The following is a 16,254-nucleotide window of genomic DNA, read 5'->3' on the forward strand; positions in this document are numbered from 1 at the left end:
CGGGCTGGGAGGGTGGGACCCTTTTGGTCTCCGAATGAAAGATATGGAAGCCTGAGGAAAAAATATGGAACGCTTCACGAATTTGCGTGTCATCCTTGCGCAGGGGCCATGCTAATCTTCTCTGTATCGTTCCAATTTTAGTATATGTGCTGCCGAAGCGAGCACGAATGCAGGCACTTCCGCAACCGTATTTAAACCTCTTCTAATTCATAATTTTCAAGTCACGGGGAGTCACCCGAACACTCCGTTTTAGATTCCTACGCCTCTCCCCACAGATCCACTCTCCCAGACAATAGCCATCATTTCTATCTCCACGTTCTCCTTTTTATGATAAATTTTGGCGTTTTCTTGGCTGAGATACCCTGCGGAGCGGCGCGCGGTGCATGGCGGGAGGGCCCCTACTTTGCATCCCGGGGCGGGGCGGGGACGGCCCTTGTCCTCCACCGTCCCGGCGTTCCCCGCGGCGCTCGCGCAGGCGCGTTGCCGCTGCCGTCGGTGCCGGCGGAGGAAGATGGCGGCGGGACGCTGAGGGGACGGGACCGGGCCGCTCCGCTCCGTGCCAGGACAGCCGTGCCGCCCGCTGCGCTCCGGGCCCGGTGACGGACTCTCTCCTCTCCATGGCCGCGGGGCCGGCCCTGGAGCCGCATCCCCGCTGGGCCTGCTCGGGCCGCGCCGCTCCCGGGCCCCGCCGAGGCAGCGGCCCGCTGAGCCCCGACGCCTGGCCCGGGCCCCGCCAGGCCTGACCGGCCCACCGCTCGGGACGCGTCTGCGTGCAGGACGCCGGGCCGGGTCCGGGGAGGCCTCTCCTAAGGAGAGCGGGCCGGGGGTAGTGCCTGCGTGGCCCCCGCCACCGAGCAGCCCCCGGTGCGGGGCTTCTTCCCGGGCCCTCAGAGGCAGCACTTAACCCTCGCACCCCTCCGGAGCGGTCGCCCGGACCCGAGTCCGCTCAGCAGAGGAGGAACGGCTCCTCCGGCCCAGGTCAGCACCGCCGGTGCCCTTTGGCTGCCGGCCACAGCGCCAGGATGTCCGAGAACCAGCCCAACGCCAACAACCACCACCCGGCCCACAACAACGGGGGCGGCGGGGCCGCCGGGGGCAACAACCGCGGCGTCCGCAATCCCAACCTCAACCAGAACCCCTTGATCAATGTGCGCGACCGCCTCTTCCACGCGCTCTTCTTCAAGATGGCAGTGACCTACGCTCGCCTCTTCCCACCCTCCTTCCGCCGCGTCTTCGAGTTCTTCATCCTCCTCAAGGTGAGGGGCAGCTTTATGGGGGGGAGTGGACTCTCCGCCTGCTAGCCTGCAGTCAGGCACTAGGGCATAAATTTCCTTATAAACACAAAAAAGCTTGGCTCTGCTAGAAGGCCCAGCCTGTGTTTGTGCCACCGGCCCCAAGCTGTCCACTGAGCTCCCGTGGGCCTTTCTTCCGTGAGAAGGACATGAGTTGTCATAATGGTCTGTGGTGGTCCCCGCATTGCCAGAGCTCTGGTACCAGATCTGGAAATAAAAAGGAAATCACCGAGCCAGCTTGATGAGCAGCCAGGCCGGCATGGGTCAGGTCCAGGGATGCGGGCGTGAAAGATTTCTCTTTCTGTTTCCAGGCAATCACTCGTTTAGGATACATTGTGTACGTGAGATACGCAATTGTTGGAGTTCCGTTAAGTCTTGTCTTTTACGGAAGCGATTAATGCACAAACCCATTTTAACCCTATTTTTTTGTAGCAGTCAGCACCCTCAGCTGTGAGCGCAGTGTCACACCTCTGTGTACCAGGGTAAAAACCCACCTGCTTTATTGTTGATGCGAGTGAAGGGTTGGAGGCCCACAGAGGGCCTGTCAGTGTCCATGGGATGAACTGCCCATAGGTTCGATCCTGCACTGCAACTTCCAGGGCACATGCTGGCACTTCTTGCCAGCGCCAGTATGGGAAATCAGATATGGGGAAGCGAGGAGAGGAGTTTGCCAAGTGACAACAGCGTACTTCTGCTCTGAGTTTCTAAAATTCAGCCACTTAACACAAGAAAACATTTGGGACAACATACCTCATACTGCACATATAGATTTTTCTCCCCTCCCAAGAAATGTTTGAGGTTTTAACATCTCTCTCTTTTTTCCCCCCATTGTATAACTGGATTCAGGCAGAGAGGGAGACTGGAAGGGGGATGTTGCTAAGGGTGAGGCTGTCAGACAGAGCAAGTGGTCTGGCTGGTAGCAGTTCCTGCTGCTGTTTGCTTTTCATCAAAGCACTCCTGAGGAAGTAAGAGTATTCACGGGGCGTCTGCAGAGAGCAGCCTGCTCCCGCCCACGGGGTTAGGAGTCAGCCAGACTTCAGCCCAGCCTCGGCTCTGTGCGCAGGGTACTGGTGAAGTCGGAGAGCGTGGTCCTGCGCTGCTGCCCTCAGAGTCCTGAAACTGCTCGTGGTTCTGCCGGCTTCATCGTGGCTCCTCCTGTGAGGAGGGAGGTGTTCTGATTTACCTTCCCCAGCGTCTTCCTATGCAGCTCCTCTGCAGATGTGATGTTTACCAGTCTGTTTATTCATAGCAAATAGGTCAAGAATGATATGTAGCAAGGACAGCTTGTTTAATTAGGAATGAGCATCTTAATGCAGTTGGAAGACGAGTGTATGAAACTCATCTGTACCACTTAACTGTACCAGCATTTCTCGGAGCTTTCAGCTTTGAACTTTGGACAGCATTGGGTAACATCGTGCTAGATTTACCATCTTCGCTGTAGGGAGCGAATTTTGTTAGTCCGCTTTGTTTTGCTGTGACTCTATTGCTGTTCCTTGGAGTGAGCCAGGGCAAGGGAGTGGTGGTGCCCCGCGAGCCCAGCCCCAGCAGGCCAGCTCGACCTCCGCCATGGCAGAGCCCATACCTCGCAGCAGCGAATGGTGGATCTGAGCGCGGAGCTGGCGTGTCTGCCATGGGTTTGTGTCATCCTGCTCCTGTGGTGGGTTGTTGAGGTTTGCTTCTTTCTGCCTTTGTAAAGCCGTGCGGTCTTCTCCGGGCTTCGACAGGAAACACTTAGTGCTGAGGAGGGAATGGTTGAAAGCCACGGATGTGTTTCTCTTTCTTTCAATGTGCCTTGGAGCCTTGGTGCTCTGTTTGGTCGGTTTGCAGGACCTTATGTGGTGCTGGGGCCTGCGCGTGTGACCTGTGCTTTCAGCAGGACGTGTGTACTGCACAGGTATCGGTGGCAGCTCTGATCTTGTGAACAGGAGGAGATAGTTCTTGCTGCTGTCTCTGCTGTGTTCCCCTGCTGATACCATAGCGCTGAAATTGCCCCCGCCGGGGTTGGAAAGCATAAAAGCTCTTGTCCACTTGCAAATCCGTTAGTCTAAGTTAATCCGGTGCCTTTATGGGCAAAGAGGAGGTGGTTAAAACTGGGGAGTCTGTAAACAGGCCAAAGTTGGTTGGGCTGATGGGTCTCTGCTTTGTTTCTTGCTGTGTGTAGGCTCTCTTTGTGCTCTTCATCCTGGCTTACATTCACATCGCCTTCTCCCGCTCGCCCATTAACTGCTTGGAGCACGTCCGAGACAAATGGCCACGCGATGGCATCTTGCGGGTGGAAATACAGCGCAACTCAAGCCGAGCCCCCATCTTCCTGCAATTCTGTGGTGTTGAGAAGTTCCCAGGAATGGTAGTTGAATCCACAGCTGAGGAAGAGGAGGAGGAAGAGGAGGAAATGACTGTGGATATGTTTGAAAACAGCTCTATCAAGGTAAAGACGCGTTCCTTATGCACGGAGGGAAGATGGGAACTTGGTTGTCGGTTCGGAGAGAAACAGTTTGTTAGTGCAGTCATCTTAAGTATGCCACAGTCCCTCTGTGATCCCTCGGTCACCTGGAAACAGAGCGTGTTCCTTGGCTTTCCTGAATCTCCATGTTAGCCTCTGGTGGTTTAAGATAGAAATTAGAGCCTGAGAAGTTGGCTCTTGTCCTCCTTTTGGTGGTGGGGGCCTTTGCTGGGGGCAGAGAGAGAGCACAGAAGATGGGAGCTGAAGTGACTGCTAATGTAACTTTCCCTGCCATGGTTTTCCAACAGTTTGAGCTGGATATCGAGCCCAAGGTGTTCCTCAAGCCATCCCGGGTGAGCAGCACCGAGGCGCTGACCCGCAACGAAAGCCAGGAATTCTCGTTTAGTGAAGCAGCCACTAAAGGTATGCAGCCTCTGAGGGAGACTGTGTCCGAGTTTGAGATGCTAGCCAGAGCAGGTAAAGACAACTTATGCTGCTATCTGTGCTCTCTCCTTCCCCTGCCCCGTGCATCTTCCCTGCACGTCTCCTTCCTTCTGGCTTCTCTGGGCACGTGCATAATAACCTTAATTGTCTTCCCTGATGCGTTCCCCTGTGGTTAATTGTGTCAATACTAACAACAGATCCACAGCGATATCTGTCCTTCGGCTGGAGGGAGGCTGGGAGTCGGGGCTCATCTGGGCTATAAAATTTGCCAAAGCCTCTTGGTCTGGCATCGTGTTTCTGCAGTGATCAGTACCAGATAGCTCAGATGAACGCGAACCTCCCTCTTCTGAGCAGTCCGCCATCCTCTTCAGATCTGCAGGGATCCCACTGCCAGCGCACATTCCTCTGCGTATTAACAGGGTTTGGGCCATATTTTGGGTCCCTGAGTCAACACCAGTACTTGAAATAGCTAATTAATCCTGAAAGCCACCGAGCAAGTTTTATTGGATTGCGAGATGAGGCATTGCTGCTCTGCATCGTTCAGGATATCATCCTGCTTTATCCCTCCCCTTGTTCCAGCACAACTTAAGCTGTTAATGTCTCATAAACTCTAGAGGGAGATTTAGTGGCTTTGTATTATTTAAAATGGAATTCCACTGTTGGAAAACTTCTGTTTCCTAGTGGTTAGGGGAGGAAATCTATTAAAAAATATTGATGTTAAAATAGAAACAGAGCGATCGGATTCTTATTTAATTTGTCTTTTTCACCTATGCTTTTATCCGTGGAAAGAGTGGAATTCTTTGCTCTTCAGAAGTACTGGCTGTTCTCGCTGCGGAGGATTGTGAGACTGGACACTGCAGTAGCGCTGTTCCCTTGGTCTTGCAGTGGTTTTGCTTGATGTTGATCCAGAACTCATTAGTCCTGAATTTAAGATCATTAAGTCGCGTAAGACTGGAGAGCAGTAAATATTTTTGGTGCAATACCTTTATTAATAGTTGCCCAAGTTCTGTAAGAGAGTCGCATTGTGCAGCGCTGTGAGCGCTGCTGGGCTGCGCCTTCATTTGCTGAATGCCTGGTTGGGAACAATCCAGCAACGTGGTGGGAGAGAGAATTGTGCTGCTTCCCAACGTAGTTAAAAAAAAATCATCTTTTCAAATGGGTCCCGAATATTTTTTTTGTTTTTATTGTTTTTCCACATTTCTTGTGCTATAAGTACATCGAATTTGATGTTTAGACAGAATATTTTACCGCAAAAAAATGTTTTATGCTACAAAGGAAGTAATTTTTTTGTTGATGTTCAAACACTTTATTTCCATTTGATCTTAAAACTGTTTTATAATGGAAACAAAACATGAAACAAACACAGCAGCCTGTGTTTGCTGCCCAAGAAGTGGGATCAGAGGCGGGGAAGTAAAGTGGGCGTTTCTGTCAGGCAGGTACATTTTCTTTAAGTTGTTGTATCCTTTTAACATTCTGTGCTGTGGTGCTGTGAGATGCCTGACAGCTGCCTCCCGTTGCCTCTTCCGAGACATGCTGTGACAGTTTGAAAGATCAGGGATTAAATTGCTTGTCTCCGACTTAGCAGGAGGTTTTGTCCTTTCGGAGATAATGTAGCAAAAAGCATCTATTTTGAACCTTTCTTTAAAAAGAAAAAAAAAATAGAAAGAAAAATCAAGGAAACTTCAGGCACCAGATTTTTTTTTGGAGAGCTGTAATTGCTCCTGCCTTTAGTTTTGAGATTTGTAATTGCAGCAGTGACCTCTGTCTCCTGAGAAGTGTAGTGCTTTTGCCCTGTGGAGTGTTTACTTGGTGTTCAGCGGGTGTAAAGTGTATTTTCTCGCAGTTTCCTAAACAATATAGAAAGCAGAAGTCGAACGGAACAGCAGCAAGTGGTCTAGGGCTCACAAGGCAAAAATGTGGGCAGATTCTGGACAGTGTTTGACACGCTTGGAACCACTGCCCTGATGCTTTCCCAGACATTTCACATTAAGGACTAACATCAAGGGAATGGGCTGCAATTTCAAAGAGTTTGCATTGATTTGTTTTAAATTGGTTGAAGGAAGCCTGGAGCCTGTGTTTGCCACTGATTCTCTTTTCCAGAACGTGGTGGGAGGGAGGGAGGGAATCCAGAGGTGTTATTTGTTCTTGGTAATTGATTGCAAAGCCTGCTGCTGAGCTTGCCTCCTGCCCTCTCCGCAGTGTGGCCGCAGGAGGAGTACATTGTGGAGTACTCGCTGGAGTACGGGTTTCTGCGCCTGTCCCAGAGCACTCGCCAGCGCCTCAGCATCCCCGTCATGGTGGTGACTTTGGGTGAGTGAAGGAGCCAGCCCGCCCTGGTGCAGGGGTGGGTGAGCGCTCTGCAGAGATACCTACGCGCTGTTTCCTCTTTAGTCTTGTAGAAACTATTTATAACAGTTGATGGCGCTCATTTTCCACGTAGGAGAGCTTCTCTACGGAGGCTTTATTGCTTTAGTAGGTCATACCTTTCCAAGAGGAGTAGTGTGAAATGGTGGAGCCTGTTTCAGTGAGCCCTAATGTTACGTCCAGCAGTTTTCTCACTGAGGAAGAAAGGGCCTCTTGGTACTGAAGATCTGGGCTCAGCGTGGAGCAGCAGCAGCAGCGCAATGTTAGAGCCCAGTGGCAAGAGCAATTGTGCATGTGTCAGGGACGATACTGAGCAGATCTGCTTGGCACTGTCTCAGCGCACTTCTGTGCCCCTCTTAGCACCTGCAGACCGTTTTCCTGGAACAGTGGCCTCTTCTCCTGGCATTTGCTGCATTAAAACCTGTCCGGGTCAGGAATCAAGCCTTCTCATACCTGTGAACTTAATTGATCTGTAACGAGCTGTTAGTGCAGCAGTCAGACTAGATTTCATTACTTACTCCTAAACAAACTGAAGTGCAGCTGGGCTGGAGTATTAAGCAGTTATCCCATATAGATAATGGGCTGTTTCCATGTTAAATGTCTATTTACTGACCTGGGTTTTCCGATTCAGTGAGACAAATTCCTTCTTAAGTATCCTAGTAATTTACTGAAAAATTATTTGTGTCCATGCTTCCCGTTTTGCTTAGATTTGGGTTAATTTTACAAGCTGATCAGTGTTTGTACAGTAGAAAGCTGTACCAGCCTCATGAGATGGGATTGAACAGCCTTCGTTAGTGCTCAGAGCCGTGGGGAGGCGTTTGCGTGTCCTGCGCTGCAGGAGGGTGGGTGGGGGTGGCGGGCCCCAGCAGTGTCACGCTGAGCCCAACTGATGGCTAAGAAGTCTCGGCCTGGCCCTCTGAGTCTTGCCAGAACTCGTTTCTCTGGGCCATTACTTGGGGTGAGCCTAGGGAGGTAGTCCAAGGCAAATTCCCTTTATGTCTGTGCCAACAGAGAGTATGACAGCCCTGATGTAATTCTTACGGCCTGATTGACATTAGCATTTTGACAGCATGGCTAGATTTGTCGGGGTGTGACGTTTTCCCTCCCAGTCCTGCCCAATTTAGTTATATTGCTAAAGGTCTGAGCACAGACGCGGGTCTGCTCTCAATTGTGTCCTTTGAGTGATGAGAGGACTGTGTGCTTGCCTTGCCGCCTCTGTTCATACCTTAAGCCACAATCTGAATGTTTTGGGTTTTTTTTGTCTTCTCTGTAGATCCTACCAGGGATCAGTGCTTCGGGGACAGGTTCAGCCGCCTGTTGCTGGACGAGTTTCTGGGTTATGATGACATCCTCATGTCAAGTGTCAAAGCTTTAGCTGAAAATGAAGAAAACAAAGGTAAAGCTTGGAGGAATCGCTTTCAGCAGCTGAGCAGAGCAGTTGATGCTTTTCTGTGGATGCATGAATATCATCTTCTGACTATTGATTAATCTCTATGCAGGGAACAGTTCCTTGTGTTACGTAGAGATGTTATTGTCAAGGACAAAATGAAAGAAGCAGGAGGGGAGAAGTGTCTGCAAACGTGATTTCCTACTGCCTTATTGCACTGCGTAACAATCAGAGTGCTGCTGCGAGGAGCTGTTGCCACAGACTTGCTTTAAATCCTATTCCTTTAGAAGGCAGTGGAAGTTTGTTCTTAGTTTGTGGGTTAATCACGCTGAGCTTGTGTGTTTGTGTTTGTTTTTTTCCTCCAGGTTTCCTTCGCAATGTGGTGTCTGGGGAGCACTATCGCTTTGTCAGCATGTGGATGGCCAGGACTTCGTATCTGGCAGCCTTTGTCATCATGGTCATATTTGTAAGTTGACAGGAACTGGACGTTGCCTGGACTCTGAGCGCGGTGCTGGTCAGCATATGTTTGATGTAACAGCACAGGCCTGAGCTCTCATCTGCTTTTAAAGCTAAACTGATAGAGTATGAGGTTCTGTTCTGGTTTGGTTTTTTGTTTTTTGTTTTTTTTTTTAATGTCTGTTCTTAAAGTCCTAACAGAGAAACAAACAGAGGAGCTGAAATGGAATGACATCATGGCTTTGTTATCAAAAGGGCGATTGTCGAGGTTTTGGCTAAATTGGCCAACGGCCGGCGACAGATGCCCCCCCCCAGCCTCTTGTACATGGGGAGGAGGAGGAGAGATAAAGAGATTTATGAGTTTAGAAGAAACTAAACTACTTTAATGGAATATTAATAATGAAATAAAAAAGGAAAATGATGCAATAGATACAGTATATACAAAACCGTACTAAGCTCCCAGGATGATGTCACTGGCAGGCACTGGGGAAGTCCCAGGGTGGACTCAGCGACGGGTGGGAACTGGATTCCACAGATGGAGTCAGGAACTCACAAATTGGGTTCAAAGGCAGACGAACAGACAGGGTCCTCCTTGGACATCAGCCACTGAAGGAAGAGCATTGACCCTTTGATCCCTCAGCTTTTATACTGAGCATGGGGCAGATGGGATGGAGTACCCCTGTTGGTCATTTTTGGGTCACCTCTCCTGTCCGCTCCTCCCTGCAGGTGGGACCTCTCTGCGCTTTTCCATGTCCCACCCTCCAATGGGGCAAATAACGAAATTAGCTGACCTTGGTTGTTATAGCAATAAGTATAAGCAAGAGCCTCTCTGCGTGCCATTCCTTGGCACAAGCTGTAAACGTTGGTCTTATCACTCTGAGTGAACCGTTTTAGACACAACATGCTGTTTATTCCAGAGAGTTAGAAGAGGCCTAGCTAAGAAATAAAATTACTGAACAGAAAGTTGGTTCTGTTTTACCTCAAACCAGCCAGCGACTCAGGTTCGGGAGTCTGTAAACGTAGTTAAACACTCAGGTTACCAGGGCACGAAGTGCGGAATTTTGTCCTCTGAAATTTTTCAGAACAGGTCTAACTAATTGCCAGGAGTGATCAAGATAGAGCCAGGTCTCCTGTGATTATGTGTGAGACGAGGTGATTACAGATAAGCGTTAGACGAGATCCCAAGTGATAACTAAGCCCGCGTTCGTAGTCTTGGGTGACTGTCTCCCTTTGTGTCTGCCCGTCCACTGATGCACAATAATACTGTGGCCAGTGAGAGAGGAGGAAACGAGCGCAGGTGGCTGTTGTCGGAGCGGCATTATGAGCTGCTGGGAGGAGCACAGATGTAGGATGGGAAGAAACCCTAGTTCCAGCTCTGCTGCTGCTGTTTGGTTTGGCCCCTGCTCAAATACTCAGAATCGGTCTCTTTACAAACAAATTACTTACTGTCTATTTCACTGCAGTAATACAAAGATTAATTGCTGTTTGTGAAGTCCTAATTACTCTTTGGGAAATCGGTCTGCAGAGCTCAAACTAACGAATGTGGGATATGCGCAGCACGCTGTGCAGCATTGCGAGTCCGAGCTTGTCTGTCCAGGCCTCCGTGATTCTGAAAGCGACTCTGTGGACCTGTGCAGCTCTAACGCTGGCTTCTGTTCTTCTGTTTCAGACTCTGTCCGTTTCGATGCTGTTGCGATACTCGCACCATCAGATCTTTGTCTTCATTGGTAAGGATTTTCTAAGGGATTTAGGGTGTACTGGACACTCTGCCTACTCCAGCACAGCGTATCGTGTAGATAGTCTTGACTGTCATTTAGAGGGGTCCTGCATGTAGCTGCACAGGGAGTATATCCCCCATATCCCCCTGTCACCATGCTCGAGAGAGCTGTTGTGTCTCTCGACAAGTATCCGGGACGGCGGGCTTCACAGCACGCTGCAGTGCTCTGAATGGCGAGTGATGCGGGGGTGGGAGGGTTTCGTGGCCCCACATCCACTTCGTGTTACAGTGTGTTTTCCTTCTTGCAGTTGACCTGTTACAGATGCTGGAAATGAACATGACAATTGCGTTCCCTGCAGCTCCCCTCCTCACTGTCATTCTGGCTCTAGTAGGTAAGGACGTTACCTGCTAGAAAATAGGAAAGTGTCATTCCCTGTTCTGACCTGCCACGGCAGGTGGTTAGCGTGTCCGCTCGTCACAAGGCGGAAGGCTCTGGATTTTGATGGCACAGTGAGCTGCATTGTCCTTCTGGGTCCCCTGGAAAAGCAGTTCATTTGGAAATCACATCAACTGAAGCTTTGTCTGTCCCTTTAGTTCATTTCAGATTCGCACTTCCTGTGACCACGTTGCATTAGCACAATTTGAATTTAAAAAAACAACCAACAACAAAACCCCCGAAATCTGCGCCGTCTGGAGCCAGCTGATGCTCTGGCCTGTGTAGCGACTGCAAACATGTTTCGCTGCTGACTGGCCTTATCCTCGTTAAACAGAGCTAATTTATCCTGCTGTGGTTCTTTGCTGTGCAGTCATACGGCCCCAGCTGAGGACATGACAGAGGATTCCTTCACGTGCCCCTTTGGGGGAAGCGCTTTGCCGCACTGGGGGGTGTTGCGCTGCAGCGTGCTGATCTCGGACACCCTCTGTCCCGTAGGTATGGAGGCCATTATGTCTGAATTCTTCAATGACACCACAACTGCGTTTTACATCATCCTGATCGTCTGGCTGGCTGACCAATACGATGCCATCTGTTGCCACACCAATACGAGCAAGAGGCATTGGCTCAGGTAAGAGCTGGGACCTCATGCCCGTACTGCGCGTCCTCGCTGCCAGTCCCGTTCTCTGGTGGGAGGCTGCTTCGGATCCTTCCCAGCCCTCCCAGGCAGGAGGGCTTCGGCTCGACAGCTTCCATGTGTCTCCCTGGGAGCTGCCCTGCATGTCACAGCATCCAAAGTGCAATTGCTTCCACTTCGGGTTTGTGCCTGGATGTCAAGAGTCACCTCAGTCCTTTCCCTGCCCTTTGTGTTTCTCTGTTGAAGACCTGTTTGTAGTGAGGCAATTCTAATTAGCTGTTAATGGCAGTCTGCACCACCCTGTGCCCAGTGCCCCAGCTCAGAACGGAGTTAGGACTAGAACGCAGCTCACGTTTGTCCTGTCAATTGCCATATCCTGATATTTACTGCCTTTCTGTCCAGGTTCTTCTATCTGTACCACTTTGCCTTCTATGCTTACCACTATCGATTCAACGGGCAGTACAGCAGCCTGGCTCTCGTCACCTCCTGGCTTTTCATCCAGGTGAGTCGCTGCCACTTGCGCTGCACATTAGCACAACCGGCCGCGTGGCGGCAGGTGCCATCCCGTCAGTTCAGTCCTGGTCACTCCACACGCCTGAGAGGCATCTGCCTGCCTGCGATTTGAATTGCTACCTGGCTGATTTTAAGAGCACAGCAGGTTGGGAGCAAAGTGAAGGAAATAACTGCATTTGGGGCTCTATCAAACTTCTTGTGAAGCAGAGTTTTGAGTAGCAATCTTTATTTATAGAAGAGGGTGAAATAGTCCCTGGTTTGGAAATGGAACAGCAGGAGGAGGCTATTGAACAGCAGGACTTTTGGTCGCTGGCTCAAATGCAGCCACGTGGCTGACAATAGGCTGATGTCAAGTGAGTTGAAGGTGTTAGGGAAGGATTTCTGTCCTGTCTTTCTGGAAGAAACCCCACTGAGGATCTCCCGTGCAGAGGCTGAGGAGTGAAGGCCTGTGCAGTGATTCGCTGGCAAGACCAGCTCCAAAGTGATGTATCCAGTATCCTGGTTCAAGCAAGGCTTCTGTGTGTCTCTGGCTGTTGCCCGGCCCCCTTTCTCTCTGCAGGGTGGAGACAGGGACCTGAGGGTGGGCCAGAGAAATGCCTTTACGCTTCTTGTTCTCAGCCCTTAGAAGGGAAGAGAGGTTGTACTCCATTGCCTGTATTCAGAGAGAAACTGTAAAAGCTCTGACAGCAGCTTGCAGGAATCGTAGCGGAAGGGATAAATCTGTCCAAAATTTCAGATAACCTCTTGGCTATCAGAGCAGCCGAATTCTCTGGTCCCTGTCTTTACAGCGAGAGGAAAGCATAGTTTTCTAAGGTATGTCTGGGCTCGTGGCCCAGGCCCAGGGAGTGACTCCTTTCCCTTTGCCTTCTCTAGCATTCGATGATTTACTTCTTCCATCACTATGAGCTGCCAGCCATCCTCCAGCAGATCAGGATCCAGGAGATGCTGCTGCAGAACCAGCAGGTGGGCCAGGGGACGCAGACCACGCTCCAAGACAACCTCAACAACAACACTACAGCTGCCCCCGTGGATGTGGGGAGCCGCCGGCCCCACCTGCCCGCCGGGCCCTCCGGGGAGAGCAGTGGCCCGGCTGCCCTGACTCCCAGCGAGGCCACCAGCGTCATCGCCGCTGCCACAGCGGCTTCTGTGGGCAGCGATCTGAACTGGGTGGCCGAGACAGCCGCCATCGTCACAGAAGCCTCGTTTCTCTCTGACCTGAGCACTACCCTCCTGGAGCCAAACGTGGTGCACGAAGCCATGGCCAACGGGAACCCTCAGGATGCCGCCGCCGCCTCCGGTTTGGTTGCCCGCATCAGGGTCAGCAGCGACCACCCGGAGACGGCCATGGGCTCCATCACCATTGAAGTCACTTCAACATCTGTGGTGGCTGCAGCAGATGTTCCCCCTGCCGCAGAGGCGGCACCGGCTGCGCCCCTCGTCCCGCTGCAGGAGGAGGGGGCCTCCGTCCCCAGCCCTTCCCTTCCTGCGCAGACTGAGGCTGTCGAGGGCGCAGACAGCCAAGCAAAGCCTAGCGGCAAGAACTGCGTTGCAAATAGCAGCGTGGCAGAGACCCCTCCAGCCGCTGCAGAGGACACTGATCAGGACAGACGCTTGGGTCGCGCTCTCGGGGACCGGGGGCAAAGCAGCCCGTGCCCAGCACCAGCGGATAGTACGTCGAGCTCCAAACCGTGCTCGGAGCCAGACTTGCGGAGCCTGTCTTGAGTCCCTGTTACTGTAATTCTGGACTGCCAGGGGGGCATTTGGATTTCGTTTGTTACTATTTCTCACTTCACCATCATCCTTAACCCATGAATTCCTCTTAGCGGAGGCAGAGCAGCTGGGACAGAGAAAAGGGGCTGCAGTGAACTCCCCTGGGAAAAGCACGTGTATGAGAGGCTGCGGGGACGGAGGGACGAGGCCTTGGCTCCCGCAGCCTGCGCGGCTCAGGGCCCTCGTGCCACGGCTGCAGGCGAGCGGGCTACCTGCCTCCAGCCCTGCGGCCGGCTCGGTGCCACAGCTTTTCCTTGCCCCCAGCTTCGCCCCCTGCGGTCGCGTTTGCAGTCCAGGTGCTGTTCAACAAGTGTGAGCTGCTTTGTGACAGACCCTGCGTGTGTGTGTGTGGTGGCTTTTTGGTTAGAATCGCAGCTGCGTATGAACAGGGAGAGCGTTTTCAGACATCCCTGGGAGAGCCACAGAGGAGAGACCTGGTCAGCTTTCCTTCTTCAGGGGAAGAGGAGCTTAAGACCTTCCCCAAACACTAGATCTGCTCACGCCAGGGCAAAGCTGGGCAATAACCAAAGCAGAAGCTGCAGTTCAGCCCCGTTTATTTCTGTCCTTGAACTTCCCTCAGTCAGTGGGTTTGGGGGTAAAAGCTTCCATCCCAGGAGAGGTGCGTTGGGCTGGGGTTGACTCTTGTGCTGGTCAGCCCTGGAGAAGTGCGGTCCCTTCTGCTGCTGGTGACCTCTCCCAGGGCTTTGGGAATTCAGCCTCTCTTAGATGTATGTGCCCAGCGTAAGCGGGAGCCCCTGGCGCAGGCGAAGGGTCTCAATATCTGCTGGGAACCGGTCTGTGGCGTGGGTGTCTGCAGCGACATTTGGGATGAGGACAGCAGCTCTGTCTCTGTACAGCCCTGCTTTCGGCACCTGCTGCTGGGGGTGATGTAGTTTGCTTTTCAGTGCCTTGTCCCTCAAAGGGGACACGTTTGCATTTAAGATCAGCCCCATCCATCCCAGACGGGAGATCGGCTTTTCACTGGCTGAACTGTTGCATGAGGTGGTTTAGCAAAGAACCAAAACACTAAAGCCAAGACATTTCAGCTTATTTTCCCTCCCTTCCCTGGCAGCAGAGGTGAAGCTGGCCGTGCCCGACCCCCCCCTGCACCGCAGACGGCTGAGCGGGTACCCCGGGGCTGAGCTGGGGGGCTGGCACGGGGACCGGCTGCCCCCGAAGATGGGCTGGAGCCACGCGAGGCCATGGCTGGGAGGAGGGTTTGGGTTTGTAGGTAGAGCAGAGCGATGCAGGAGCGTGTCGTGTCTGTAGGGCTGAGAGGAGCTCGGGGAGGAGCGTGGTGGAAGGGCAGCGCTGGGAGGTGACGCCTGGGGGACTCCGCTCTCTGAGGGGAGCGGGTGGCTGGGGAAATGTCCCCGATTCAGCCTTGTCTCCCCACAGCTGGGCAGCGCCTGCGGAGTCCATCTCCTGTGGAGGGCTCTTGCGTGCGTTTCCGCGTCTTCCGCCAGGAAAGGGTTTCCCTGCCAGCACCGCGGGGACTCGCAACCCCGGCTTCACTTTCTCTGCCTTTCCCACCCAGGCGCCCTCCCATCCTTTTCTTTTTCTTTGCTTTTTCTCTCAAGGAGCCCTGGGTGTTGCCGTGGGGAGTGGGGGAGCCCGCTCGTGCCCAGCGTGTCGCCGCCTCCTGCAGCCAGCCTTCCTGGGAAGGGGCCTCGGCGGCTCCTGCCTCCGGCATGGATGTGCCAGAGCCCGAGAGCAAGGAATAATCGTAGGCTTTTAAGAGGAGCAGGTGGGTGGGAGGGGAAGCTGAGGGGGGGAAACAAACCAAATGATTTGATGAATGAAGAGTAGAGTTCATTCTATTTAATTAATGTACAAAATGTGTTTGTATATAATAATAAATATTATATCTAACAGCTGCTGTGGTGCTGCTCTGGTGTCCTGCTAGCCGTTTGTGCTGGGTTCTCCTGCTGGAGGTTGAGGTGTGAGGAGCCGGGGGGTGCGGGTGCAGCACGTCGAGCCCTCGGCCGAGCCCTGCGTGCCCCGGTTCGGCTCGGGGAGGGGGGCTGTGGCGGCGCAGGGGGCTGAGCCCGCGTCCCCCTCAGGGCTCTGCTCCCCGCTGCGTTCAGCAGCCTCCTTGTGCGAGTGGAAAGGCTGCGGGGAGGGAAGAGCTTTTCCCGTGCTCTCAGCCCAGGTCTTTTGCAGCCACCCGGAGTCACCCACGTTTGGGCTGTGGGATATTGAATTTCCTCCGCTGGCCACGCTCTGGTGGGCTGAGCAACGGGGCCGGCGCTGGTGACGTCCATCTCTCACCCTCGGCCTGGGGAAGGCTCCGTTCCTGGTCGGAGGTGGCTCCGGAGCTCAGCCCGGCGGTGCTGCCCTGGAGCTGGCTCTGCCGGAGGGAGGTTGGGGTCTCGGCCCATCCTGCTCCACGGGACGAGGGCTCCTCACCTTCCTCCTCCTCCTCCTACGCGCTGCGGGCCTGCGGCGTGGCTGGCTCTTGCCTGCGGAGGAGGGAGGGGAAGGGTTACCCTGGCCCCAAGCCTTGCTGCGTTTAAGATGCAGCTGGAAGAGAAAAAGCCGACTTTTATTTTTCTCCGTCATCTTTTATTTACATGGTTTTAAAAAACATGGCGTTGCGGGAGGCTCTGCCAGCAAAAGGGCTGCGGTGTGTCCCGGTTCCGCGGGAGCCTCATCTCACCTTCACCCCCTGCCCTCCCCAAAACAACCCCCTCAGCTGAGGCTGCTGCTTTTAAACCCCCGCCATCGGCGGCGTCAGGAGGGTGATGAGGAAGAGATGAAGGCTCCGGAACCGGGGAAGGGACTCCCAGCTCCATCCT

General features: G+C 53.0%; 1 protein-coding gene and 1 non-coding gene across 3 annotated transcripts; one reads left to right on the forward strand and one right to left on the reverse strand.

Annotated features, from left to right (window-relative positions):
• Positions 1-58: 58 nt before the first annotated feature.
• On the reverse strand, positions 59-165 carry LOC134526508 (U6 spliceosomal RNA). Its single transcript, XR_010073990.1, has one exon. It is a non-coding gene; the product is annotated as a U6 spliceosomal RNA (small nuclear RNA).
• A 329-nt stretch (positions 166-494) lies between these two features.
• TMEM259 (transmembrane protein 259) lies at positions 495-15,227 on the forward strand. Of its 2 annotated transcripts, none has more exons than XM_063357829.1 (11): positions 495-1,256; positions 3,454-3,720; positions 4,044-4,158; positions 6,379-6,489; positions 7,817-7,939; positions 8,296-8,396; positions 10,056-10,113; positions 10,412-10,495; positions 11,035-11,167; positions 11,576-11,675; positions 12,560-15,227. In XM_063357829.1, exons 1-11 carry the CDS (start codon positions 1,023-1,025, stop codon positions 13,406-13,408), a joined length of 2,175 nt encoding a protein of 724 aa, XP_063213899.1. In that variant the 5' UTR covers positions 495-1,022; the 3' UTR covers positions 13,409-15,227. The 2 variants fall into 2 exon arrangements, with proteins under 2 accessions (XP_063213899.1, XP_063213898.1); XM_063357828.1 differs by having other exon boundaries at positions 4,044-4,212; positions 12,560-15,226.
• Positions 15,228-16,254: the final 1,027 nt, after the last annotated feature.

Source organism: Chroicocephalus ridibundus, chromosome 22, assembly GCF_963924245.1.
Source record: "Chroicocephalus ridibundus chromosome 22, bChrRid1.1, whole genome shotgun sequence".
Lineage (NCBI taxonomy): Eukaryota > Metazoa > Chordata > Aves > Charadriiformes > Laridae > Chroicocephalus > Chroicocephalus ridibundus.